Source organism: Sarcophilus harrisii, chromosome 2 (assembly GCF_902635505.1).
Source record: "Sarcophilus harrisii chromosome 2, mSarHar1.11, whole genome shotgun sequence".
Classification (NCBI taxonomy): Eukaryota; Metazoa; Chordata; class Mammalia; order Dasyuromorphia; family Dasyuridae; genus Sarcophilus; species Sarcophilus harrisii.
This window is the reverse complement of record NC_045427.1, coordinates 249,792,647-249,820,593: the sequence shown is the minus strand read 5'-3', so window position 1 is coordinate 249,820,593 and position 27,947 is coordinate 249,792,647. Positions and strand designations below refer to the sequence as shown.

At 33.7% G+C, this 27,947-nt stretch overlaps 2 protein-coding genes across 8 annotated transcripts; both read left to right on the top strand.

Annotated features, from left to right (window-relative positions):
• Positions 1-411: 411 nt before the first annotated feature.
• LOC100930933 (ribonuclease 4) lies at positions 412-27,947 on the top strand. Of its 5 annotated transcripts, none has more exons than XM_031952003.1 (3): positions 412-493; positions 26,484-26,538; positions 27,261-27,947. In XM_031952003.1, the coding sequence occupies exon 3, from the start codon at positions 27,273-27,275 to the stop codon at positions 27,699-27,701; it is 429 nt and encodes a 142-aa protein (XP_031807863.1). In that variant the 5' UTR covers positions 412-493; positions 26,484-26,538; positions 27,261-27,272; the 3' UTR covers positions 27,702-27,947. The 5 variants fall into 5 exon arrangements, with proteins under 5 accessions (XP_031807863.1, XP_031807864.1, XP_023351120.1 ...); XM_023495352.2 differs by lacking the exon at positions 412-493 and adding an exon at positions 16,699-16,784; XM_023495353.2 differs by lacking the exon at positions 412-493 and adding an exon at positions 16,744-16,803.
• Positions 413-21,489, top strand: ANG (angiogenin). Of its 3 annotated transcripts, none has more exons than XM_031952001.1 (2): positions 413-493; positions 20,236-21,489. In XM_031952001.1, the coding sequence occupies exon 2, from the start codon at positions 20,265-20,267 to the stop codon at positions 20,715-20,717; it is 453 nt and encodes a 150-aa protein (XP_031807861.1). In that variant the 5' UTR covers positions 413-493; positions 20,236-20,264; the 3' UTR covers positions 20,718-21,489. The 3 variants fall into 3 exon arrangements, with proteins under 3 accessions (XP_031807861.1, XP_023351118.1, XP_023351119.1); XM_023495350.2 differs by lacking the exon at positions 413-493 and adding an exon at positions 16,700-16,784; XM_023495351.2 differs by lacking the exon at positions 413-493 and adding an exon at positions 16,743-16,803.

The following is a 27,947-nucleotide window of genomic DNA, read 5'->3' as shown; positions in this document are numbered from 1 at the left end:
AGTATCGGCACACTGTACCAACACGTACAACATGTACATACACACCACACACGAATACGCATACACAATAGTTACACACAAACACGCCCACAACATCTGTTTCCTTTCCTCTGCTAACATCCTCCCTCACTTCTCGGTTTCATTTCACTTTACTGACTCTTCTGCTGCCAATAAGTCGCCCAAAAGACAACATATAGTGTATGTTCCTCGGCTTGCACTTTTTTTGTATTATCTTGGTTATCTTGCCCCATTCTGAGTCTAGAATATCTACTAGAAAGTCTACTATGAAGGAGGAGTCCTATGAACTGTTGTTGTATTGATTTCTTATCAGAAACGAGTGTCTGGTGATTTAATAAATCTTTTACCTTTTGCTAATTCTTCTCCCGTTTTCATTTCATAGATTCCCGTTCTAAAAGGAACCCTCTTTCAGTCCTAAAAGGAACCAAATTACTGAAGGAAGAAACAAACAAGTCTGTTGCTCCACCATCACACAGTGAGTTACTTTTTTTTTTTTTAATTGTTATTTAGGGAAAGAGCAGGGAGGGATAGGAAATTCCTTAATTTTCAGTCTTGGACTCACTCTGTCTTTAAAGAAGAAGAAAAGAAAAGAAAAGAAAAAAAGAGTTCAGAGTCAGATGATGCCCCCACCCTCCAAGGATTTCAGTTAAACAAAACAATTCATTTTGTATAAGTCTGACCATCTATAATCCACTTCCTCTCTTCTGAGAGGCCAGAGGCATGTTTCACTCTCAATCCTTTGAAGGAACGATTGGTCCACTATATTGGTCTTTTTAATGAAATCATTCAGGATTTTTTGCTTTTGTTATTGTATCATCATGTACGTTATTTTGTTAACTTGGGCTCCGCCTCAGTTTATTCTACTCTTCCCGAGTTTGTCTAATATCTTGTATTAGCTATTTCTCAGGCTGTAACACTCCTACATTACATTCATATGTGTCTGTTTAGTTACTTCTCCATAAGGGTACCCAGACTCTTAATCAGTTAAATCAAATATGTATAAGAAGTCAGTATATTGGAAACATCAGTGTCCTTTAAAGTTGAAATTGAATGTTTTGTTTTTCTATTGGTTTGTGGGCCAACTTTTTGAGGTTTAAAGGTCATGCCACGCCCCTTATCCTAAGTAGAACAAACTTGTGTTTTCTGCAGCGGCATATACCAGAACCCTAAGACAGGAGCTTCTGATATGTATTTCTCTTAGGCTTCTTATTAGAATTTTAGGAAAATTTTCAACCCTGGCTTGGGACTGGTTGTATAATGATTATTAGCAGATGTTAGTTCTAGTTGTGGATGAAAAGGAAGGCTGGATAAGTGATTCTTATTATAACCTCTTATTTCAGCCTTCTTCCTATATTCTATAAGGAAACATTTATTAAATATCCTTAGAATGCAAAATAATTGGGAGAGGAACCAAGAATATGAAGGAGAAGGCACCTGAGATGAGCCTTAAAAGCAAAGTAGATTCAGACATGAAGGGAGACCAGTCCTAAATCACTGAAGAAGGGAAGAAGAAGACAAATCTGTCCATAAGTAGCAATTGAGATTGGAGTATGTGAAAAAGAATGATTTTAACTCAGGGATTAAGCATTGCCATTTTTATATAGGAGAATAATTTGTAAATATGTCTATAAGTACAGGCATACTTAGAGGGGTTTATTGATGGAAGATTGAAACTCATTGTTGAATATTTAATTTGATATGTGCATATGAAAAATATAAGCTGTGTAAATAATTACATATACAAAGTCTCTCTGTTTTGGGGTTGTCTCAGAGTTTGCTGAAAAGTGAATATTTAATCCCTGTCTCTATTTGGAAAAATAAGTATGTAAGCAAGACTTTGTCCCTTTTCTTCTTTAGTCAACAAGATTCCTGACTATCACCACAGGAAACACGCAGAGCACATTTTTGTTCCCTCTCCAAGAAATTACCCAAGTGAGATTTTTCCATTGGCAATAGTGTGCACAAGTTCTAATCCCTATGCAAAACAAATTGCTCAGGCTGGTTTCCTGAGTATATGGTAGCAGAGAGACAGGGAAAGAAGAAGGAACAGGTTGTACAAGGATTGACAGTGGAATAGGTATACATCATGAGATTGGAGGCTCTGGATATTGTTATACTATTTGATTGAGTTTTGTGTGTGTGTGTGTGTGTGTGCATGTGTGCCTGCGCACTGTACTTGAATGCTCAGTCTTGAGCTTGAATTCCTATAGTGTCTTCTGTCGTTAGGCATCCACATTAGGGAAGGAATTTATTGGTTAAGTATTTCCAGATGCAAGTAGTAGATATTTGGATTGTTTCAGTCATCACTACTAAGAGAAAAGTGGTTATTATTTGCTACCTGGCCATCCTAAGAAGTCTTTTTTAGAGTTCAGTTCCTTTTATCAAGTACAGGCATACTTCATTTTATTGCATTTTACTTTATTATATACTTTGAAGATACTACATTTTACTTATATTGTGATTTTTACAAACTAAACATTTGTGACAATTCCATGACAAACAAGTCTATTAATGACATTTGTCTAACAGCATGTACTCACATAGTATCTCTTGTCAGCTGTGGGATGCTACAAACCATGCCCATATGAGATGGTAAAATTAATTGATACATATTGTATGTGTTTTGACTGCTTCTCTGACTGGCTGTTCTGTTTTTCTCTCTCTCCTTTGACCTCTTTATTCCCTGAGACAGAGCAATATTGAAATCAGACCAATCATTAACCCAACAATGTCTTCTAAGTGTTTAAATAAAAGGAAGAGTCAATGGATAAGCAAATTTTATTGTCTTATTTTAAGAAATTGCCACAGGCACCTTAACTTTTCCCTGATCAGTCAGCAGCCATCAACATGGAAGGCAAGACCTTCTACCAGCAAAAAGATGATAATACATTGAAAACTCAGATGATGGTTGTTAGTCTTTTTTTTTTTTAAACAATAAAGTATTTAAAAAACTATGTACATTTTTTAGATATAATACTATTACATACTTAATAGAGTATAGCAGTGGTTCTCAAACTTTTGTTCTCAGTATTTTTATGTTGTTAAAAAAAAACATCAAGGATCCATTCAAAGAGTTTTTGTTCAAATGGATTATATTTATTTACTATATTAGAAATAAAAAATAATTTTGAATTTGTAGACCCTCTGAAAGATTTTCAGAGACCCCAACAATACTTTGGACTGCATTTTGAGGACCACTGGAGTATAGCATCAACATAACTTTTGGGAAAACAAAAAATTCATGTATTTTATTTTATTGTAATACTTTATTGCAGAGATCTACAGTCAAATTCACAGTATCTCTGAGATATGACTGTATGGAAGTTATTAAAAAAGACGTTTCTGAGAACTCATGGTACTTTTCCCTACCTGAAGAAAGTTTTTTCAATAGTTGCTAGTTACATTTATTTCCCTTTATACTACCTAGGAAGGATGGCAGAATGTTGTTTAACTGTCAGCTTATTTTTTAACTTTTGTGTTCAATCTAATAGCATTCATTCATTCGCTCAAAAAACCTTTATGAAGCACCTATTATGTTCAAGCCATTGTGCTAAACACTTGGAATGAAAAAAAAAAGGAATAATAATAATAGTAATACTAATGCAGAACAACATAAGAGGAATTTAAGGAGTCCAATATAGCTGGAACATAAACACAAAGATAAATAAAAAGTAATTTGATATATGACTAGAAAGGCAAGTTGGAGGACTTTGAATGGCGGGTAAAGAATGGGCTATTTTTTTCCCTGGAGGCAAAGGAGGAGCCATTGAAGATTTCTGGTAATAGAGTGGTATGAATTTATGTGCTCATGAAGAAGATTAAACTGTCAGCTTTTTGATGGATTGGATAGGGGAAAGTCAGTTAGATGACATCACATCTAGATGATATCTAATGAAGACTTTAAAAACCTGGAGTATCTATGTGTATCACCTGGGGTCACTTCTCATCATGTAGGGCAGACCCACAGTAGAAGCTGTCCATTATGGTTTGTTTAATTTTAATAGTTAACCCAAAACAAAACAAAACAAAACAAAAAACCAAAACAAAAAACTTGATGAGTTTAAAGCAAAGATAATTTAAAAAAATATAATGGTGGGGCAGCTAGGTGGCATAGTGGGTAGAGCAGCAGCCCTGAAATCTGGCCTCAGACACTTAACACTTCCTAGCTGTGTGACTCTGGGCAAGTCACTTAACTTCAATTGCCTCAACAAAAACTAACTAAATAAATAAAATATAATGGCAAGAAAAGTACTTAAAAAACATTCCCTCATAAACCTGGGGCACATTTTCCAATAAATATCCACAATATCAGCAGGGAATACAGATGGAGAGGTATATATGTTTGGGAATATATATAGACAAAGCACACAAATAGAGGTTTGTATCCAGGGTAAATACATGGAGAAGAAACTCATTCTTTAACATTATAGGAAGGCTTGAGTTCATACTGCTTAGGTTAGAATTGTTGAGTTTATCGTTTCTACCAAATACTGATTATAAGCTAGCTATGAAGTTTGTGCCAGATTCTGCTTAATTATAGTCTTCAGGGAAAAGTGGGTGCTGCCATGCTCTTTCAGCTAACAGGCTTTTCCAGCTCTTTTAGAAAAAGCAGAAAACCTTTGTCCTAGGACAAAGCCTCCATCCCTTTCATTTCCCTAGCAGGAGATAACTAGGTTCGAGTGCCAATTTCTTTAGAAACAAAGAACATGTTCCTCCCAGTTGACTAAAATTTGAAACCTTAGTCTTTTCTTTGTATTTCTCTTCCTCTGTGAGGAATTTAAGTCCTTCAGTCAGAAAACTTACCATTAACTTTAGTTAATGGTAAGTATTCTATACATTTCCCAAATTTTAATATCTGAAGGTGAGACTATTAACAAAACAACAATCATTTGCCTAATAACAACCAAATAGCTCTAGTTTTCAGGATTCACCAGTTTCCAAACCCTAAATCTCTGTGAGCCTTTGTAGATTAGTGGGTTGAAAAAAACACATAAGACAAAGGCAAGTCTAGAGGTCCAAAGTCATTTTCTCTGCCACTGGCTAAATTGCATTCCTGACTCCTTCCTATGCTCACAACCAGAGTTCCTGATCATAGTTATAGGAATCTTTGGGAACTTTATCAAAAAGAGTACAATATATGTTCTGTTACTGGAATGAGGAAGGCTTACAATAGTTGAGGAAAGGGAGAAAGGCAATGTTTACACTGGAGAAACAGGGAGACTAACTCTAGGAGTTGTTGATTTGGCCAGAGTTCTTTTGTTCATTGATGAACCTATTAAAAGTCTGGAGAAAGACTGTGTACTATACAAACTGAGACTACTGGCTAGTATCACTGCTTGGGATCAATTCAAGGAGAGTAAAAATATAATTTCTTCTCCATGCTCATCTAAAACCTGTAGCAGAGACCTTCAACAAATTTCTTCTAATTTATTTAAGCTGTTTTTTCTTTTAAAAAAATAATTTTTTATTTTGAACTTGACAAACACCATTCTTGTCACTCAACATAAGCATTTTGTATGCAAAGTTAGAATAGAAAAATAGGATTCTATATGAAACTGTTAATTTCTATTCCATACTTTGTATACATTAAAATTTTTAAAATTTATTTTATTGTTTATGAAATAAATAAGCATTTCTCTAACATAGTAGAAAATAAAAGATGATTACACATGAAGCTGCAAATATATTATCTGTATAACTTATTATTCCTTTTAAAGATATAATAAAGTTTTCATGTAAATTACTTTTTTAACTAACTTCTTAGTTGAATTTTTACGATTTTACAAATATATCATCTTATCACCTGCAATAAGAGATAGTTTTATTACATAATTCCCTCTTTTAATTCCTTCTATTCCTTTATTCTTCTCTTATTGCTACTGTTAGGATTTCCAATACAATATTGAATAATATTGATTACAGTGGGAATTCTTGAGTCACATCTTGTCTTACTAGAAAAATTTCTAGCTTTTGCCCATTACAAATGATGCTTGTTAATGGTTTTAGATAAATGTATTTTAAAAATAAATTTAAGGGAAAAAATTCATTTATATTTATACTTTCAAGTATTTTTTTTTTAACACAAATGAGTGTTATACTTTATCAAAAGCTTTTTCTACATTTATTGATATGATCATATGATTAAAAAATTTTTATTATGGATATGATCAATTATGTTAATAGTTTGCCTTTCGTTAAACTGTCCCCACATTCCTGGTATAAATCCCATTTGATCATAATGTGTAATTTTTAAAGTGTATTTTTATAATCTTTTAGTTGGTATTTTATTTAGGATTTTTATATCTGTATTCATTTATGAAATATATAATATTCTTTCTCTGCTTTCACTCTTCCTGATTGAGGTATCAGTATTATATTTGTTTCATAAAAGGAATTTGGTAGAATCTCTTCTTTGCTTATTATAATTGCATACCTAATTAAATTGGTCTGGCTTTTTCTATTTTCTTGAAATAAACATTTAAAGATATACAATTTCCTCTGATTACTGCTACCATGCCATAGGTTTTGTATGTTGTCTCATTATTATCATTCTCTTTTATAAAATTATTGATTTTTTTTGTTATTTGTCCATGAATCCACTAATTCTTTAAGATTAGGTTGTTTAATCTTCAATTAATTTTTAATCTATGCATCTGTAATCCCCTTTTAAATACATTTTTATTGTATTGTGATCTGAAAAGGATACTTTTAATATTTTTGCTTTTAACGATAAACTTTTTATATCCTAATAGAAAGTCAATCTTTATAAAGGTACCATGAATCATTGAGAAAAAAGTATATACTTTCTCTTTCCACTCAATCCTCTCCAGATGTTTATGTTATCTAGTTTATCTAAAATTCTATTCATTTCCTTGACTTTTTTCTTTTTTGTTTATTTGTTATATTTATCTAATTCTTAGGGGGGAGGATAAACTCCCCCATTATTATTGTACGATTATCTATCTACACCTATAATTCCATTAACTATTCTTTTAAAAATTTAGATGCTATTTATTTGATACATATAAGTTCAGAATGGATATTGCTTTATTGTCTATATGTAGGATTAACTTAGGTTCAAAAGGTTTTGCATTCAATAGGCACAGACTTAAAAAGGGGAAATACAGAAGTTTATTGCTGCTCAGAACCTTGATTTGAACAAGATTTAAGAAAAGAAGAAACTTATAATATAAAAGTAATAACAATTAACAAACACAGTAATCAGCTAGACAATATAAGAAATAAACAGACAATATATATCATCACTACTATGAGGAAGCACCAATTTTTTGAATTCCTTGTCTGTGAGAATCTGTCACAGGTATTCAGTCTCCAGTGAAAGGCTGTGTTAGTATAGTACCAAGCTTATTAACTGAATTCTCAAAGTCCCCTTCCACTAAGGGGTTTTTATAGGCTGAGAACAAAGAAGGCATTACACTAAATATTTTCACTTAACACATGACCCCTGAGATAGAGTAATCCCTTCAGGTATAGAATTTTTCCATCACAAGAGGCCCATCAAAGAGAATATTTGTTTATTCCTTTAAGAGGATTATATTTACTCCAGAAACTGAATACATTCCTGGGGTAAACACAGGTTTGTCATAAAGGATTTTCATTAATTAAAGTGCCAGGAGGATAGCATATTCTCCTAATGCATCTTGAGACTTTATTAGATAACTAAGAGTGTATTTCAAAGTTCTCAGCAAACAAATTTACACAAAGGCATGCCCAAGACTTACTAGATTCCTCACTAGGATTCCTTACACTATGGTACCTTTTTTCTTTTTTTATCAAAATATAGTTACCCTGTTTATCTCTTTTAACTAAGTCTATTTTATCCATAACTTTGTCTGAGATCATGATTGCCACCCCTGCCTTTTTTTTTTTTATCAGCTGAAGAATAATAAATTCTATTCCGATCCTCCATTTTAATTCTGTGTATATTTCTTTTTTTCTAAATGTGTTTCTTGTAATTAACATTATTGAATTCTGATTTTCAATCCATTCTACTATCCATTTCCATTTTATTGGTGAATTCATCCCATTCACATACAAAGTTATAATTACTACTTGTGAATTTTCCTTCATCTTATTTTTGCTCACTATTGTCCTTTTTAGCATATCATCTTACCCTATCCCTGCTACCTCATCTTTTCCCCTTACCTTCCTATTCCTTATTTTACTCTTTCCTCTAAGACTCCCTCCCTTATCCTCTTCCCTCCTAAATCTTAATCTACATACCTTTTTAGAAGTTCTTCTTAGTCTCCTACTCCTTTTACTGGTTCATACATTTAGAAGATTTTTATATTTTTTTACATATATATATATATTATTTCCTCTTTAATCTACATCTTATAAAAATAAGTTTCCAGCATTACTGGATCTCCACTCCCACTTACTTCTTTTTAGTCTGCATTTATAGAAGATAATTACTCCTTTTCATCTTTTCCCCTCCAAATTTTGTTTTTTAGACTCACTCCATTGTACTCAACTTAACCCCAATTTTTCTTTCAAAGTATCCTAATAATAATGAGTCTTAAGATAACATTTGCATATATAAGAAGTAAACAGTTTGACTTTAATGAGTTCTTTATCATTAGTCTTTAATATTTTTATTATATTTTTTCTGGATATTATATATTGAATTTTCCATTTAGTTCTCGTCTTTTAAAAAAAATCGCAGATACCTTTCCTTTAGATCATTAAATGTTCATTTTTCACCCATTCAGGATTCTTTTCTTTGTTGGATAAATTATTCTTAGTTGTATCTCTAGCTCTTTTGCTCTTTCAAATGCAACATTCTAAGACCTATGGTCTTTTAGCATAGAAGCCTTAAGGTCTTGTGTTTATATTTCCCCAGTATTTGAATTTTTTTTTGTTGTTGTTGTTGCTTACAATATTGTTTCCTTAACCTGGGAGTTTTGAAACTTGGCTGTGACATTCCTGTAAGAAGGAGATTCTGGGATCTCTATGAGGTGATGAACAGTAGATTTTTTTTTCCTACTTCAACGTTATCTTCTTGTTCTAAACTTTAAGGCATTTTTCCTTAATAATTTCTGGTAATATCAAATCAAGATTCTTTTTTAATCATTATTTTCAGGCATTCCAACATTCTCATATTGTCTTTTCTTGATCTGTTCTCCAAATCATATTTGTATAATATGATTATCCTCTTCTACTTTTCTGAAGTTTTATTATTTCTTGGTATCTTATAATGTCATTCTATTTCCATTGTTCAGTTTTAATTTTCAAGGAGTTATTTTCTTCCTTAAGAATTGGACCCCTTGTAGCCATCCTTATCTCAGATCAAGCAAAAGTAAAAATTGATCTAATTAAAAGAGATAAGGAAGGTAACTACATCCTGCTAAAGGGTAGCATAAACAACGAAGCAATATCAATATTAAACATATATGCACCAAGTGGTATGGCACTCAACTTCCTAAAGGAGAAGTTAAGAGAGTTGCAAGAAGAAATAGACAACAAAACTGTAATAGTAGGAGATCTCAACCTTGCACTCTCAGAATTAGACAAATCAAACCACAAAACAAATAAGAAAGAAATTAAAGAAGTAAATAGAATATTAGAAAAATTAGGTATGTTGGATCTTTGGAGAAAATTGAATGGAGATAGAAGGGAATATACTTTCTTCTCAGCAGTTCATGGAACCTATTCAAAAATTGACCATATATTAGGACATAAAGACCTCAAAATTAAATGCAAGAAAGCAGAAATAGTAAATGCTTTCTTTTCAGATCATGATGCAATAAAAACTACATTCAACAAAAAGTTAGGGGGAAATAGACCAAAAAGTAATTGGAAACTAAACAATCTCATCTTAAAGAATGATTGGGTGAAGCAGCAAATTATAGATACAATTAATAATTTCACTCAAGATAATGACAATGATGAGACATCATACCAAAATTTGTGGGATGCAGCCAAAGCGGTAATAAGAGGGAATTTTATATCCTTAGAGGCTTACTTGAATAAAACAGAGAAAGAAAAGATTAATGAATTGGGCTTGCAACTAAAAAAACTAAAAAAAGACCAAATTAAAAACCCCCAATCAAATACTAAATTGGAAATTCTAAAATTAAAAGGAGAAATTAAAAATATTGAAAGTAAAAAAACTATTGAACTAATTAATAAAACTAAGAGTTGGTTCTATGAAAAAGCCAATAAAATAGATAAGCCTTTGGTAAATCTGATTAGAAAAAGGAGGGAGGAAAATGAAATTAGTAGTCTTAAAAATGAAAAGGGAGAACTTTCCACCAATGAAGAGGAAATTAGAGAAATAATAAGGAGTTATTTTGCTCAACTTTATGCCAATAAATTTGATAACCTAAGTGAAATGGATGACTACCTCCAAAAATACAGACTTCCCAGACTAACAGAGGAGGAAGTAAATTGCTTGAATAGTCCCATTTCAGAAAAAGAAATAGAACAGGCAATTAAACAACTCCCTAAGAAAAAATCCCCAGGACCAGATGGATTTACATGTGAATTTTACCAAACATTTAAAGAACAATTGGCCCCAATGCTATATAAATTATTTGATAAAATAGGGAATGAAGGAGTCCTACCAAATTCCTTCTATGACACAGACATGGTACTGATACCTAAACCAGGTAGGTTGAAAACAGAGAAAGAAAATTATAGACCAATCTCCCTAATGAATATTGATGCTAAAATCTTAAATAAGATATTAGCAAAAAGACTACAGAAAATCATCTCCAAGATAATACACTATGATCAAGTAGGATTTATACCAGGAATGCAGGGCTGGTTCAATATTAGGAAAACTATCAATATAATTGGCCATGTTAATAACCAAATTAACAAAAACCATATGATCATCTCAATAGATGCAGAAAAAGCATTTGATAAAATCCAACATCCATTCCTATTAAAAACACTTGAGAGTATAGGAATAAATGGACTTTTCCTTAAAATAATCAGCAGCATCTATTTAAAACCATCAGTAAGCATCATATGTAATGGAGACAAACTGCAACCATTCCCAATAAGATCTGGAGTGAAACAAGGTTGCCCACTATCACCGTTACTATTTAATATTGTATTAGAAACGCTAGCTATAGCAATAAGAGCTGAGAAAGAGATTAAAGGAATAAGAATAGGCAATGAGGAAGCCAAATTATCACTCTTTGCCGATGACATGATGGTATACTTAGAGAACCCCAGAGATTCTGCTAAAAAGTTATTAGAAATAATCCACAACTTTAGCAAAGTTGCTGGTTATAAAATAAACCCACATAAGTCATCAGCATTCTTATATATCACTAACAAAATCCAACAGTCAGAGTTACAAAGAGAAATTCCATTTAAAGTAACTACTGATAATATAAAATATTTAGGAATCTATCTGCCAAGGGAAAATCAGAAACTTTATGAGCAAAATTACAGACCACTTTTCACACAAATTAAGTCTGATCTAACCAATTGGAAAAATATTAAATGCTCTTGGATAGGGCGAGCAAATATAATAAAGATGACAATATTACCTAAACTAATCTATTTATTTAGCGCTATACCAATCAGACTCCCAAAAAACTATTTTAATGACCTAGAAAAAATAACAACAAAGTTCATATGGAAAAACAAAAGGTCAAGAATTTCAAGGGAATTAATGAAAAAAAAATCAAATGATGGTGGCTTAGCTGTACCAGATCTAAAATTATATTATAGAGCAGCAGTTACCAAAACTATTTGGTATTGGCTAAGGAATAGATTAGTTGATCAGTGGAATAGATTAGGTTCAAGGGATAAAACAGTCAACAAATATAGCAACCTAGTCTTTGACAAACCCAAAGATCCCAGCTTTTGGGATAAGAACTTACTGTTTGATAAAAATTGCTGGGAAAATTGGAAACTAATATGGCAGAAACTAGGCATTGATCCATACTTAACGCCGTACACCAAGATAAGGTCAAAATGGGTTCATGACCTAGGCATAAAGAATGAAATTATTAATAAATTAGAGGAACATAGGATAGTTTACCTCTCAGACCTGTGGAAGGGGAAGGTCTTTATGACCAAAGCAGAACTAGAGATCATTACTGATCACAAAATAGAAAATTTCGATTATACCAAACTGAAAAGTTTTTGTACAAACAAAACTAATGCAGACAAGATTAGAAGGGAAGCAATAAACTGGGAAAATATTTTTACAGTCAAAGGTTCTGATAAAGGCCTCATTTCCAAAATATATAGAGAATTAACTCTAATTTATAAAAAATCAAGCCATTCTCCAATTGAAAAATGGTCAAAGGATATGAACAGACAATTCTCAGATGAAGAAATTGAAACTATTTCTAGTCATATGAAAAGATGCTCCAAGTCATTATTAATCAGAGAAATGCAAATTAAGACAACTCTAAGATACCACTACACACCTGTCAGATTGGCTAAGATGACAGGAAAAAATAATGATGATTGTTGGAGGGGATGTGGGAAAACTGGGACATTGATTCATTGTTGGTGGAGTTGTGAACGAATCCAACCATTTTGGAGAGTAGTTTGGAACTATGCTCAAAAAGTTATCAAACTGTGCATACCCTTTGATCCAGCAGTGTTACTACTGGGATTATATCCCAAAGAGATTATAAAGAAGGGAAAGGGACCTGTATGTGCACGAATGTTTGTGGCAGCCCTTTTTGTAGTGGCTAAAAACTGGAAACTGAATGGATGTCCATCAGTTGGAGAATGGCTGAATAAATTGTGGTATATGAATATTATGGAATATTACTGTTCTGTAAGAAATGACCAACAGGATGATTTCAGAAAGGCCTGGAGAGACTTACACGAACTGATGCTGAGTGAAATGAGCAGGACCAGGAGATCATTATATACTTCAACAACAATACTATATGATGACCAGTTCTGATGGACCAGGCCATCCTCAGCAACGAGATCAACCAAATCATTTCTAATGGAGCAGTAATGAACTGAACTAGCTATGCCCAGAAAAAGATCTGGGAGATGACTAAAAACCATTACATTGAATTCCCAATCCCTATATTTATGCACACCTGCATTTTTGATTTCCTTCACAAGCTAATTGTACAATAATTCAGAGTCTGATTCTTTTTGTACAGCAAAATAATGTTTTGGTCATGTATACTTATTGTGTATCTAAGTTATATTTTAATATATTTAACATCTACTGGTCATCCTGACATTTAGGGGAGGGGGTGGGGGGGTAAGAGGTGAAAAATTGGAACAAGAGGTTTGGCAATTGTTAATGCTGTAAAGTTACCCATGTATATATCCTGTAAATAAAAGGCTATTAAATTAAAAAAAAAAAAAAAAAAAAAAGAATTGGACCCCTTTTTCCAATTGGTTAACTTTCCTTTCAAATAATTTTCTTGGATTGCTTTAATTTTTTTTCCAAAATCTTTCCTTGATCTCTCTTACTTGATTTTTAAATTCCTTTTTAAGTTGTTGCAGCAACTTGTGATTATTTGATATGGTAAATCTTTGGGACAGGAGTGCCTTTTTAAAAATCTTTTTAAAAATTTCTTTGAATACAAACCCAGATATTCTTCTATACCATTGTAGCTATCTATGGTCACATTCTTTTCCCTTTGCTTACTCATTATTATTTTTATTTTATATTATTTTATTTTAGCAGCTTATTATTGGAATCAGGTTTTAATCCCAAATTGTGGGTAATGGTGCCCAAGACCTCACGTCCTTCTTATAGTTATTTTCTGAATTTTGTTGAGGGTGCTCAACCACAGTCTCTCCTTTTCTGTGCTAAGCCAGTGTCAGGGTCCCTAATCACATTGTTTCAACAATGTTCTTGCTTCTGCAGATATTGCACTCACTGTGTGTGTGTGTATTCATTCCTTCTGGACCATAGTTGCAGCCTGGTCAGCTCCACTATATGCTTTTAAAAGAAATATGTAATAATCTCAGCCCGTTGCTTTCAACGGGCTTTGTGCTTCCTTCTACACTTAAAACAATATTTACCTGCCTCGCCCCCTCCCCCTTTTCTTTTTTGTTGTATTTGCACTTCCTTTCCCTTCACTGACAGCAGGAAAAAAAAGATTACTCAAGAAAATCAAATCCATACTGTGACAACATCCAAAAATGTATATCTCCTTCCAAATCTTGATTATATCACTTCTTGGTCAGGACCCTTTCATAATGGATCCTTTAGTAGGTTTTGATTTGTTGTTTTGATCAGTTTTTAAATTGTTCAATTGTTTTTTTTTTTCACATTTATTTTGGTAAGCATTGTCTTTTTAGTTCTAGTCATTTCATTCTGCATCAGTTCCTGTATGCCAATATTCTTGGAAATTACCTCTTTCCATAACTTCTGTCAACACAAACTATTCCATTACATCCATACACCACAATTTCTTCAGACATTCCCTGATTGGGGAAATCTCTTAGTTTCCAATTATTTTATTTTTATTTTATTTTTTCTTTTAAATTTCTCTTAAGGATTAGGAACTTTATTTGACTTTGAACTATTCATTTCCTTGTCTTAATTCCTTTCTCCATGTCCCTGTCTACTTATTTGCTGAGTCTGATGTGCAACAGCAAACTCGTGTGTGTGTGTGTGTGTGTGTGTGTGTGTGTGTGTGTAAGCCTTCTCTGTCAAATTCAAATAAAAATGAGGCTTGTCTGACCTCTCTATTCTTCATATTTGTACACTTTTTTTTCTTATGTACCTTATTCTGAGAAATAGCAAGTTCCAGCTTCTTATTCCTTTTATTCTACTTTTTCTTTTTCCTCTCACAGCCCTCAGAATCTGACCAATCATCTATCCCCAGATCTTCCATTTTTCCTAATTAATTACTTCTGCACATTTCTAAGTTATTCTTCTTCCAATTCCTTCATCCAGCATTTTTATTTAAATTTTTATTTCTTGCTTTGTTACTTCTGAGTATTCATGAAGTTCTTAATAAAATCCATTTTTCCTTCTCTTTTAATCTGGAAGTTGTTATGAACTTTCTCCTTCTAGATTGGATTTTTGTCCATCTCTGGATCTATTATAGTTGTTTATAATGATCTGTATCTTCTTGTACTTATAAATCTTTACAGTTTTAATGCTTGGATTGGGACTTTGTATCAGGCTTAGGCTTTAGCAATTGTTATTTTTTTGGGTGAGATGGTCTGCTCTGCTTGGTCCCCTGAGTTTCCACACTGACTTCTACTTCCTGAGATTAACTTCCCTCCTTGAATCTTTAAGATTTAGAATGCTGGATCTTTAGGTCATTGCTGCTCTTGGACACTTTCAAGGCCCCTCATGTGAGTTTTCAACTATCTCTGGGACTTTCTTGGTTAAAGGTTCCATTCTTGGAGCCTCTAGATATAGGACTTCCAGGTAGTTTGTATGCACCAGCAAGAGTTGAAACTTAACACTTCTTGAAAATGGATCAATTCAGGTGTCAAACCTTTTAGGTTTTTGTTTTTGTTTTTTAAATAACAGCTTCTTTGCAGTTGATCTTTTTTCATAAATAGTAGATAGAAAATTTGGATTGTGGATTGTAGAGTTAGTGACTTCAGCAGAGATTGGGGAAGAGAATAAAATAAGATAGAGACAAAGTGCTAGGTCCCTATACAACAAATTATTACCGTGACTATGATATGTGTTGGTAGACAATAGAGATCGCCTTGATTGTCTGTATTTTGTAAGCTAATGATTCCATACAAGTAACACTTTCTCAGAGACTGTTACTTCATCAACAATGATGAGCATAGAACCAGAGAAATTCTTTCACCTTTGTATCACACAATATTGTTTGAAGCCCTTTCTTTTACAATGTTTAATATGATAGGATTTTTTTTTTTTTTTTTTTTTTTGCTATAAAATGATGGTGGGAGCCATTTTTGTAACATGTTGCAGTAAGTGGAAGCTTTGTGCTAAACATATTTGAGAGTCCTCTTCTATATTTATAATTCTTTATTATTCTTCCCCTCTAGTTTTTACAATTGATAGAAATTGGGGGTGAAGACCAGTAAAGTCCATAAAAGGAGAAATGGATCCATAGGGTAGTTAATATCAATAACAAATTTCTACAATTCTGTAAGAGTTACAAAGTTGCTTTCCTCATAGTTGTAAAAGGCAGGTAATGGTAGCATTATTCCTATTTTACAGATAAGAAAAATGAGACTCAGAAGAGTAAATTACCTACTTATGATTAGAGAACTAATAAATGTCATAAAAGGTACTGGAGTAATGAGAGAATTGGATCAAGAGTCTGAGAATCTGGATTCTATTCCTAAGTATGCCACCTAATCATGTTGTGAAAAGCCCCCTTTTTGGTCCCTTGCTTTTTGATATGCTCAGAGCAACTAGAAACATAGTCAAAATCTGTTGAATATGGCCAACAGAGACCTAGAATCTACCCTATATTTCTTATTTCCCAAGTGTGCAGACCTATTAGAAATGCTGTTTATAAAAACAATAGATTAAAGGTACCTTCTGCATATAGTGTAGATTCTAGGTCTCTGTTGGCCATATTCAACAGACTTTGACTTTCAGAGCTAATCTCTATCCCTTTGGGCAGTTAATATTTCACTTAACCACCCCCAAGGAGGAGGTGAATGACTTTTCTCTTGTTTGTACAAATCTAATGACCTTGGTTTTCTTGTCTCTAAAAGAGCTTGGGCATTATCAAATCAATTATCTCCACCCCTAATCTATTTGAAAACTATATAATCAGAATCAAAGGAGGGAGGAAGTGCTAGGAGCTCTCTACCAGGGAAGAAACAACTGGAACTTCTCTCTAGTAAGGGAAATTGATTTTTGTAAGACTTCTTTTCTTTGGAATAATTTAATCTATCAATTTGCCTATTTATCATCTATCTATTTGTCATTGAATTTATTAATCTTGTAATTAACAGATATTAATGAAACTTTTGTGGGATGGTCCTTTCTCTCCTACTTAAAGTTTTTAATTCTAAAGAGCTGAATATAAATAAGTTAGACTGTTAAAGCCACTTCTTCAACCAAGGTTTAATGGTCGTTATCAGTGAGATGGCAGATTGACAGAAGGAAACTTGTGAACCTAATCTTTCAATACCCTCCCCCCAATTGATTTCAGATATAATTAGGTTAAATTAAAGGTTTCTCAGGCTAGAATCAAATATAGGTAAATTAGGAAATATTATAATATTTCAATTTGGCAGTGCTTAGGAAGATGAAGTAGTTTGTCCTTGTGACTCTATCTGTTTCCTTGGGTGTCTCCTTGCCAATTGCTCCACTTAGAAACAGAACTAAAGATATTTATGAAGGCAGAAAGATATGACTTGTACAATCCCTTCATTCTATGGAAGATCACTTGGGAATAAATATGAATCCAAAGCCACATTCAGGAAAATTTTACTCCCAGTACTAATAATAATTTAAAAGTTTAAACATATTGTGTTGCTTGTGATACCAGTGTCAGAAAGACAGAGGCAGGAACAGAGAAAGAAATAAAGACATAGAGGAAATGGAGACAGAAACACACTCATGCTCACAGAGAAAGATAGAAACAGAAAGAAAGAGATGAGGGGATGGAGGTATGGGGGTGGGGAGAAGAAAAGGAAATAGACAGATACATTGGGACTCTACATTTTTGGTCAATCTTTTATTTTTTCAAAGAACAAATTATATGGTAGAGGAGGACAGTTGAGTTTCTATTGCACCTAGAGGGAACTTGCTTATAACCAGGTTAAAGTCACAATTAATCAGAGGTAAGCTGTATTGGAGTTATCAACTGCAATGAATTTGTAGACAATGAGTTAGAAACTGTGGTAATAATGTCTATCCTAAGCTGGTACCTGGGATACTTCAGTTTCTAATGCTTTATAATAACTATTTTGTAGCACCATTCTCAGTAGACAAAGTGCCCTTATATAGTCAGACAGTCCAATGCCTTAATTTCAGATGATATATGTGGACTGAACTGTTGGGGCTGAATTATGCTTTTCAGTGGGGCAAAGTGAAGGTAAGTGTTAATGACAGAGGAACTGAACTTATCTTTAAACTCTTTTTAAACTTTGGCAAACTATGTTATATATGACTATAGAGTACACTGGAATATCAATGTTTTGATCACTTAATTTCTACTACATAAAAGGTTAATTTTTCCATGACAAGGATGAATTCCAAACAATTCAATTTTTCTGTAATATTCATGTGATTAGAATATTCCACTTCATCATTCACCTAACACCAATCGTCTCTAGTATGGCAACATGAATTTAAATCTTAGAGTCTATTGTAGGAGTGACAGAGACTTCTAGATAAAGTTGGATGCCTCCGGGATTTCTCTAACTAGTAATGTCCTTGTGGCTTGTACATGCAACCTTTCACCAGTATTGAGAGAATCCAGTTTAAAAAGATGATTCTCCCAGTTTTTTTCCCTAGATTTTTTTTTTTTTTCATATCCCTTCTCTATGTTAAGAAAGACTCCCTGGAATAGAAAAGAAAGCCTTGAGACAGCTAAATGACCATCTTGATCCACAACTAATGACTCTAATATATTGGTAATGTTCTCCCCATTGTCTTCAGTTATCTTCAACTTTAAAAAGCAAACCTTTCTCCATTGCAGGACAAGTTGTCCTGCGATCATAGTGAATAAAACTCTGATTTTTTTTCTCATATAATTCAAAGAGGAAACATTTTTGGGATAATGTATATCAGATAATGAATAACAATATGGAAAGACTTGGCAAACTTTGGGAAATGCTTTATTCACAAAATAATATATAAGCAAAATAATTTCAGTGGGAATTATGAGTCAATATTGTGTATCTATAAGATGCTCATTTTACCCTTCCTGTTACTCTTTTCCAATAAAACAAAAATTCCATTGAGTTCTAATCTTTTATCAGCTGCCATTTTGTTTTAAAATAGTGAACTAGTTCAAATTGAATCTGTCTGATTGGTATCTGAATATAAGAAGAATAAGTAACCTAATGAAACCAAACTAACCACCAGAAAACGTTGATTTTTATTTCATTTTGGAGCATATATTAGCTGGATGACCTTGGTCATATCACAAATTTCTAAAGCTTTTTCTCACTTTTAAAATAAGAGTAATAATAAGAGAGATATTGTCATAGATAAATGAGAAATTTCATACAAAATACTCGATAAACAAACAAGCAAAAAATCATAATCTTAAACCATCTTCTTGGGGGTTTTTTGTTTTGTTTTTTTCCCTTAATCACTTTGAGATTATTTAAGTTTAGTGTCAGGGCTGTTAGGATGTATTTCACAGTTCATATCAACCACTGCCATCTAGTGGTTGATAGTAGAATTAAATATCAACTGTTTAAAATCAATAAAATTGTATTGTGAAACCAATGGACAGATCATAGTTGTAGAGCTAGAAATGACCTTAAAAGTTATTGAATCCAACTCCTTCTTTTAAATATAAGGTAATTGAGACCCAGAAGGGTTCTAATAACTTTACTATGGTCATATACCTAGAAAGCTGCTCCATATGTAGGTAATCTAATGAATGTCCAATGAATGAATGAATCAATCAAAAAGCATTGTGTGTGTGTGTGTGTGTGTGTGTGTGTGTGTGTGTGTGTGTGATCCATACTACATAATGGGAATACAAGTATAAAATGAAATAGATCCTGCCCTCAAGGAATTTATATTCTACTAGGAGAATTCAATATTTGTTGGGGAAACAGTAAAAAGGTTGAAAGTTGACATGAGTATGTGAACCACAACAGAGTAGATGACAAGATAGTCCTATTAACTAGATCTGATATATCAGTGGGTGATTGAATAGGAAGGTGCATAATTTGAAGATTGCTAAGTAAAGAAGACTAAGATCAGAATCAACTTACCTGGACAGTTAGGCATTTCCCAAACCGAATGGATTAACCTGCCTGTAGTGGATATGGAGGCAGCATCTCTGCACATCTGGATAGGAGTATAAGTATTCATGATAAAGAGAAGAGGATAGAAAAGCCGATGGCCAAATGCTCCAGGTGGCTAGGCACTGGTGTCTTGGTGAACATGTCACTCTAATGGTTAATGGTCTGTGGCTAAGGGATTAGGAATGAAGAAGAATCTTAATTCATAGTGGGATTCCCATAGTGGGAACTTTGAAGTTAGAGAATTCTGTTTTCCTGATAAAAAACAAAATAAAAAATGAACAAAAATTTCCCTATCTATTTGGGTTATATTGAGAAGGATTTCCTATAATGTTTGTCCTAACCTTCATCCTCTAGCCCTTGACAAGAACGTCTGGTTGGGAGAGATGGTGATATTTCTGAAGGGCATGGGCCCTCTTTTGCTGCTCTTCATCCTCGGGCTCTGGCTGGTTTCACCTTCTTTGACACAAGGAAATGACAGGGAGAGACACTTCTTGACTCAGCACTATGACTCCAAACCAAAGGGTCGGGATGACAAGTACTGTGAAAAGATCATGAGAAGGAGAGGTTTGACCCAGCCTTGCAAGGAATTGAATACTTTCATTCATGGTGATTACCGCAGAATCAAGGCTGTCTGTGGAGATGAAGCTGGGAAACCCTACAAAGAGGGGAGGTTTAGGATAAGCAACTCACCATTTCAGATCACCAGCTGTAAACATCAAGGAGGGTCTGCAAGATCTCCCTGCAAATATAGGGCCACTCCTGGCTTTAAATATATTGTCATTGCATGTGAACATGGTTTACCTGTACACCTTGACCACACTATTATTGCAAATTAATTTACATAAGGGAGTTTGGCAACCTAAGACATGGGTACACCAAGTCTTAGATTTAGATTAATACCAGTGCTGTATTATGTTCACATACCTGTTGCCAGCTTCCCAACTCTTTTCTAGTTGACAGTTGTATTTTTTATATACTTTTATATTTTTTGCGTACCTCCAGCATCCTAAATTTGGGATGTTGGTAAGTTTCTTTGGCAGAATTGCCAACCTTTGTTGATTTTTATTACTGCAAGCAATTGGAACTACATATTTGTTCCTTAATGTTATGTCCTTACATTCAGGAATGTTTATAATATTCATTGTGAGTCTCTTAAAAGCTGAATTGTTCAGTTCCTTCGATTTTCAGCCTTTGGGCATTTTGAACAAATAAAATAACTCTGAAATCAGTAAAAATTAGTCTTCTTACTGGCTCATTGAATATTAAACTTGTTTTTCATTTTTCTCACACACCAGTTTCCTTAGAGGGAAACTAATGGTATGGAAATCCCTTTCTTTCCTCTGTATTCTCTTACGAGTATTTGCTAGAAATTGTTGATGTGTGAACCTTGTAATTGTCTCTAAAGTTAGTGTTGATTGCATATCCTTCTCAAAGCAGTTTGAAAAATTCTCTTAGTTCTAGACCACTAAGTAAAGAATTTAGGTGAGTTGGGACATTACTCATCCCATAACCTTGGAAAATGCAAGAATAATAGGTTACTTTTCCCCATGAGAAATTGCCCGAAATCTCAATGATAATCCTGCCCTATTGGCAGACCTCAAATTGATTGTAGAAGATAGAAAAATGGATTAATGTTTGTTGAACTCATTATAGGAATCTTCTTATCTCTAGTTTCTTAAGAAAGAAACTTGTTTTCTATTGAAACCCACTGGCCACCTGAGATAGGAGAAAGAAGAATTTCCTAAATATTAGATGTTAAGAAATTGCTATTATCCATCCAAACCTTTACTCAAAGGAGAATAATATTAATGGTAAAATTCTAGAATATCTTTATTCATTGCTATCTCCCTGACTTGGGTTCAGTTGCTATTATATAGGCCATTTCCTTTGTCAAAGATAAAGAGTGATGTGGGTCATTAAAAAGAGAATAACAGATATATGCTTTATTCTTTCATTAAAATCCCTCTAATTATAATATCTCTCAACCACCTCAATTAGCTCACTTATGGCATTAATAGCTTAGGCCAGTGGTCCTCAAAATGTAGTCCAAAGAATTGTTGGGATCTCTGAAACCCTTTCAGAGGGTCTACAAATTCAAAATTATTTTTTATTTTTAACATAGTAAATAGCTATAAATATAACCCATGTGAATAAAAACTCTTTGAACGGATCCTCGATGGTTTTTTAACAACATAAATATACTGAGAACAAAAGTTTGAGAACCACTGGCTTAGACCCTTTGTCTGATGTTGGTGATACATTGGAGATTTATAAGTAGTTTCTGTCATAGGCTGGAAATACTTCTTTGTCTACTTAAGGGTCTAAATGGAGGGTAGCTATCCTGAGTACACTCAGCTACAGACACATTCAGTTGAAACATTCAAGTTTACCATATTCAATAACCAAATATTCTATGTACAGTGACATACCAATTTACCAGCTCAAGTAATTGTGTATTAGACCAGAGCTTTGGAAGATTTCAAAGTCCTTCTTATCTCAATTTGACTATGTTTTTCTGGCTCTTCAATGAGAATAAAGAATTCCTAGATATTAAATTACTTGAGAAAGAATGAACTCAAGGAAGGAGATCGTATAGAAGATGGACAAGAGATATCCGTTAGGAAACACTGGTTATATCAAATGGAGAAATGTTTGAATTCTGCGGACAAATTTACTTGTCTTGGCAGTATACTTTCTTGGGATATACACACAGATAATGAATTTGATGCATGCATTGACAAAGTAACTCAGTGTTTGGAAGGCTCTAAAGGAAAGTGTGGGAGAGAGGTATTACATTCTGCTTACCAAATGAAGGTCTACACAGCCATTGTTCTGACCCTATTATTTCATGCCTGTGAAACCTGAACAGTATGCTAGTGTTGTGCCAGGAAATAGAATCAAGTCCATTTGAATTGTCTAAGAAGATTCTAAAGATTACCTGGCAAGATAATGTTCTAGAAACTGAAGTCCTTTCTGGAGCTGACCAACTATGCAACTACTCTAGAGAGCTTAAACGCTGATGTGTTGGCCATGTTATTCAAATTCCAAACATATATTTGGCTAAAGGACTATTTTGTGGAGAATTCACACAAGGCAAGTGTTCACATGGATGCCAAAAAAGGTGATACAAGGACACTCTCTAAAGAACTCTGGAATCATTTGTGAGACATGAGAGACACTGACAAGACCACCTTGTGTGGTGAGCCTGCCTCAAAGAGGACACTATTCTTTATGGACAAAGTAGGATTGCAATAGCTAAAAAAAAAAAAAATAAGATTCAAAAATTAAAAGACATCACTCTAAATGTTCATATGGATTATTTGTATCTGACTTGTGGTAGAGCCTTCTGAGGTCATGTTGGTCTGATCAACCAGGGTTGGCCACATTGAACCAAGGTCCCAACATAATGATAACATTTGGATCCTCTTTAAGAATGCAGGACAATAGTCAACAAACCAAGATTCTTTTCAGCTCTAACATATTATGAGGCTTTGAATAGAGGAAGCATTTTGACACAAGTTCTTTAAGGAGATTCATTATAAATCATGACTACTGAGCATTTGGGATACTTCCTTTAGACTGGGATGCATCACTTTTTCTTAATCTACTTTTGATGTCCAGTTACTTTCCTTTCAAATTCCAGGCTAGAAATGGAGATTAATTCCATTTCCCCCCAAATATGAGATTTTTCCCTAACGTAAATACCATTTTTTATATGGTTGGTTTTTGTTGTGAGTTAACAATAGGTCCAAGATTACAGATTAGATCTTCATTTGGACCATCTAGGTGTTCTTTGTGGCCAACAGTCACAAAAACACAAAAGGTAGCTAAGCAGATCTAGAGTCTGGAGTGACAAAGACATAAGTTCAAATACAGTCTCAAATACTATTACTTTATTTTGCTTGGACTCAGTTTCCACATTAGTAAAGTCAGGATAATTATAGCATCTATCTTGTAAAGTAATTGTGAAGATCAAAAAAGGGTAGTAATTGCAAAGAGCTTAGCATAGTACCTGGGACAAAATAAGTGCTATTTACATGTTGTTATTATTCTTGTGAAGTCATTTCATGACTCCTCATGACCCCATTTGAGTTTTCTTGGCAAAGATACTAGAATGGTTCCTCGTCTAGATTATTTTATAGATAAGGAAACTGAGACAAGCAGGGTTAAGTGATTTGCCCAGTCACACTATTAGTGTCTGAGGTGTCCTAATTATATAAATGATATGTTGACTATTGTTAGTATTTGTTTAAAAAGGTCTAGGATAAGAGACAGTGGACAGAAAAATATAGATATGTCACTGCTAATAGGAAGGACAAAGCAATGCTTTGAAGGAGCTTCTAGGTGGTAATGGAGTATTGGACTGGAGTCAGAAAACTTGAGTTCAAATTCTATTCAAGACAATTAACAGTTGGGATTCTGTTCAAATCACTTAACTATTGTGTACCTCAATTTCCTCATTGATAAAATGGGGATAATACTAATACCTACTTCCCAAATTGGTTGTGAGGATAAAATGAGATATTTGTAAAGTACTTTATAAACCTTGAAATAGAATAGAAGTGCTATTATTATAATTCTTGAATTGGAGTTGAAAGCCTCTTTAGATATTACTATTTATGTGACTTTGGATCTAAGTCACTAATCTGTTCTGAACTTCCATATCCACATTTATATAAAAAAATTGGTGACAGTCTGCTTAGCCTAGCTCATGGATTTGTTTTGGAAACCAAATGAGGATTACTTCTAGCTCCAGAATGAATGCCACTATTTTCCTCAGTGTGTACAGATTAAGGTACAAAAGCAAATATGAATAGTAGGAGAGAGTGGGTCCAGGTATAGGTGTGGAAAGGAATGAGAAAAGAAAGAAAGTGAAAAAATATAGAATTATTGAGGACATAAAAGAGCAGATAGAGATTGTGAAGTATGACCTTTTATTCTCACCACAAAGTCTGATAGCATTTAATACTACTTAAGAAATATATAAGAAAAACTGCTTCTTAGGCTGATAATATTGATAGAAAGCTAAGTGGCACAGTAGATAAGAGTACAGTACTTTAATGAGGTAAACCTAAATTCTAATCTTGCCTCAGACATTTAGTAAACATATGTCCCTGGAAAAATTATATCTTTCCTAATCTCAATTTTCTCTTCTGCAAATTGGGGGTAATGATAGCACTTACATCATAGTTCTGTTATGAGGATCAAATTAGTTAATGTATATAAAATACTTTGAAAACCTCAAAATGCTATATAAATGTTAGTTATTATTTAGCAGATTGTACTACTCACAATTCATCTTGAAATTCTTCTCTTATGAAAAAGACTCACATGTGCAAAAATGTAGCAACTCTTTTTTATAGTGGCAAGGAAATTAAATGGGTACCTATCAGTTGGGGAATAGCTGAATAATTTATGGCATATGGATATAATGGAATATTATTGTTTTATAAGTTATGATGAGCAGACTGATTTCAAAAAAGCCTGGGAAAACTTACATGAACTGATGCTGAGTACGGTTAGCAGAACCAAAAGAATATTGTAGTGACAAAATTATATGATGATCAAATGTAATGGACTTGGCTTTACAATTCAGGGCAATTCCACTAGACTTGGGATGCAAAATGCCAGTCACATCCAGAGAGAGAACTATGGAGATTAAATATAAATTAAAACACAGTCTTTTCAACCTTTTTGTTGTTATTTTCTATTTTTTTTCTTTCTCATTTTTGATTTGATTTTTCTTGCACAATAGACAAATATGGAAATATATTTAAAAGAATTGCACATATTTAACCTATATCAGATGGAGGGAAGGGAGGCAAGAGGAGAGAAAAAAAATTAGAACACAAAGTTTTACAAAAATGAATGTTGAAAACATTTATACATGTATTAAAAAAAACTATTAAAAATAAAATCCTACTATAAATTGGAAAAAATAAATTCTCTTTTATTTAGTGTCATTGATGGCATAAGAGAGACTTTCAATATTATTGCTCACATTATTCATTCTCTGATTTCTTTATTCAACAAGGTAACAAGGGTTGCTCAACCCTTCCCATATGCAAGGTACTATTCCAGGTGTGTGTGTGTGTGTGTGTGTGTGTGTACACATATACAGACCATGCTGATTAATAAGCTTGACAAAGGTCCTGGCTTCTATTGCCATTGGGAAAATATCAAAGGAAAAAAGAAAACTGAAATCAAAGTTTTAATTCATTATCTTTTTCTATTCTATCTCTGATTTGAACCTCAATTGAGTCTGTTACTCATAATAAGATAAAGAAAATTTGTACACTTAATACTTCCTGGGAAAGTCACTTAATCCCAATTGCCTCAGCAAAACAAAACAAAACAAAAAGAACATTTGTGTAACTGTGAAAGTTCAATATGCCTATATTTTCTGAGATTTAAATCTACCCCAATTCTTGGAATTGGAATATTCCAAGGAATTAAGTATTCCCTAAAGACCACAGTGTCCAGGGAGTAGTTACATAAATAGGAATCAGGCAAGAGGTGTTCCTCTACTTCCTCTTCACCCCGGTTTCATGTAGGTATCATGCATGGTTGTCTTTTAGTCACACATGATGATTTCTTTTCAGGACCTGACCAGACAGTTTTATCAAGGCCATCTACAGTTTTTTTCAACAAATAAAGGTAAACTGGATCTTTGCTCCTAGATCACTGTAGGATCCCCAGTACTTAACTTTTCTGAGATGAAACTTTGCCTTTTGATGGATAGTTTAGAAACAATCACTTGGGAACAATGCTATGAACAAGAGAAGCAAGAACAAGAAGCAAGACTGTCTGTAAATGGGGGAGATGGTTGGTGGAGATTCACAGGATATCAGTGTGTCAGAGATAGAAGAATGTGAGCTTGTTGAGGGAAGTGACTGTTTTTTACTTTTTCATATTCTTAGCTCTTAGCACAATACCTGGCACATAGTAAGCCCTTAATAAATGTTGATTGATTAGAGAGGAAAATTACCTTGGAGAAGATCTAGAATAGTTGTTCTTAACTTTTATGTGTTCCTTTTGCACTCTAGGTAAATCAATGAACCCCTTCTCAGAATGTTTTAAAATGCATTAAGTAAAATACATAGAATTATAAAGGAAAACGACGATATTAAAATAAAGATGTACCTGTTTTTCCATTCAAGTTCATGAATAACTTGAAATCTATGGTCAGTACCCCTGGCTAAGAACCACTGATCTAGAACAACTGGGAAATAAAAGCCTAGAGTAGAATTTGTATGAGAGGGGACAAGTTGGAGATGGAAGTATAGAATAGGAATGTTTTGTCTTTTGGCAAGGGATGAACAGTTCATGCTCCAGTGTTATGATCTGCTCTCCCCCCTCTTGCTTTCCTCTCTTTTTAGGGATAGAAGATAATGGCCATGCAAGGGATTCGATCATTGCTGCTACTTTTGGCCTTGCTTGGCCTATGTCTGGTGCATCCCTCTTCTGGGGATCGGAGGTACCAAAAATTCCTGCGACAGCACGTGGACCCTGAGAGTGATGGTGGTGATGCTACATACTGCAACCAGATGATGCACAGAAGGCGAATGACTGTACCAAGATGCAAGCCTGTTAACACCTTCATCCATGAGAGTATATGGAACATCAACAGTATTTGCCATACCACTGACATCAAATGCAAGAATGGCCAAATGAACTGCCATGAAGGCATTATGAAGGTCACAGACTGCCGATTGACAGGTGGTTCCACTTCCCCAAACTGTAGGTACCGGGCTCTGGCCAGAACCAGGCATGTAGTCATTGCCTGTGATAATTCATCACCTGTGCACTTTGATGACTAAGACCCATCCTGCTGGCTTCATCCTCAGCCTTGGTTCCCACTTTATAATTGTCTGCTAATGAAAGATGGGAGCTATCCAGGGCCTTATTCCCTAATACCCTTTGTTTATTCCTTTATAACTACTCCATGATTTTGTATACTTTAATTCTAATAGAAGAGAAACTAAATCTGCAAAAGACCTGAGTTATATCCCCTAACAAATCTCCTTGTATAGTTGTGGAAGGGTTAAATCTTCTTTTTCTGTCCT

Excerpts from the sequence above, each read along its gene's own strand:
- ANG (XM_031952001.1), top strand. The coding sequence starts at position 20,265 with ATGGTGATATTTCTGAAGGGCATGGGCCCTCTTTTGCTGCTCTTCATC.
- LOC100930933 (XM_031952004.1), top strand. The coding sequence starts at position 27,273 with ATGGCCATGCAAGGGATTCGATCATTGCTGCTACTTTTGGCCTTGCTT.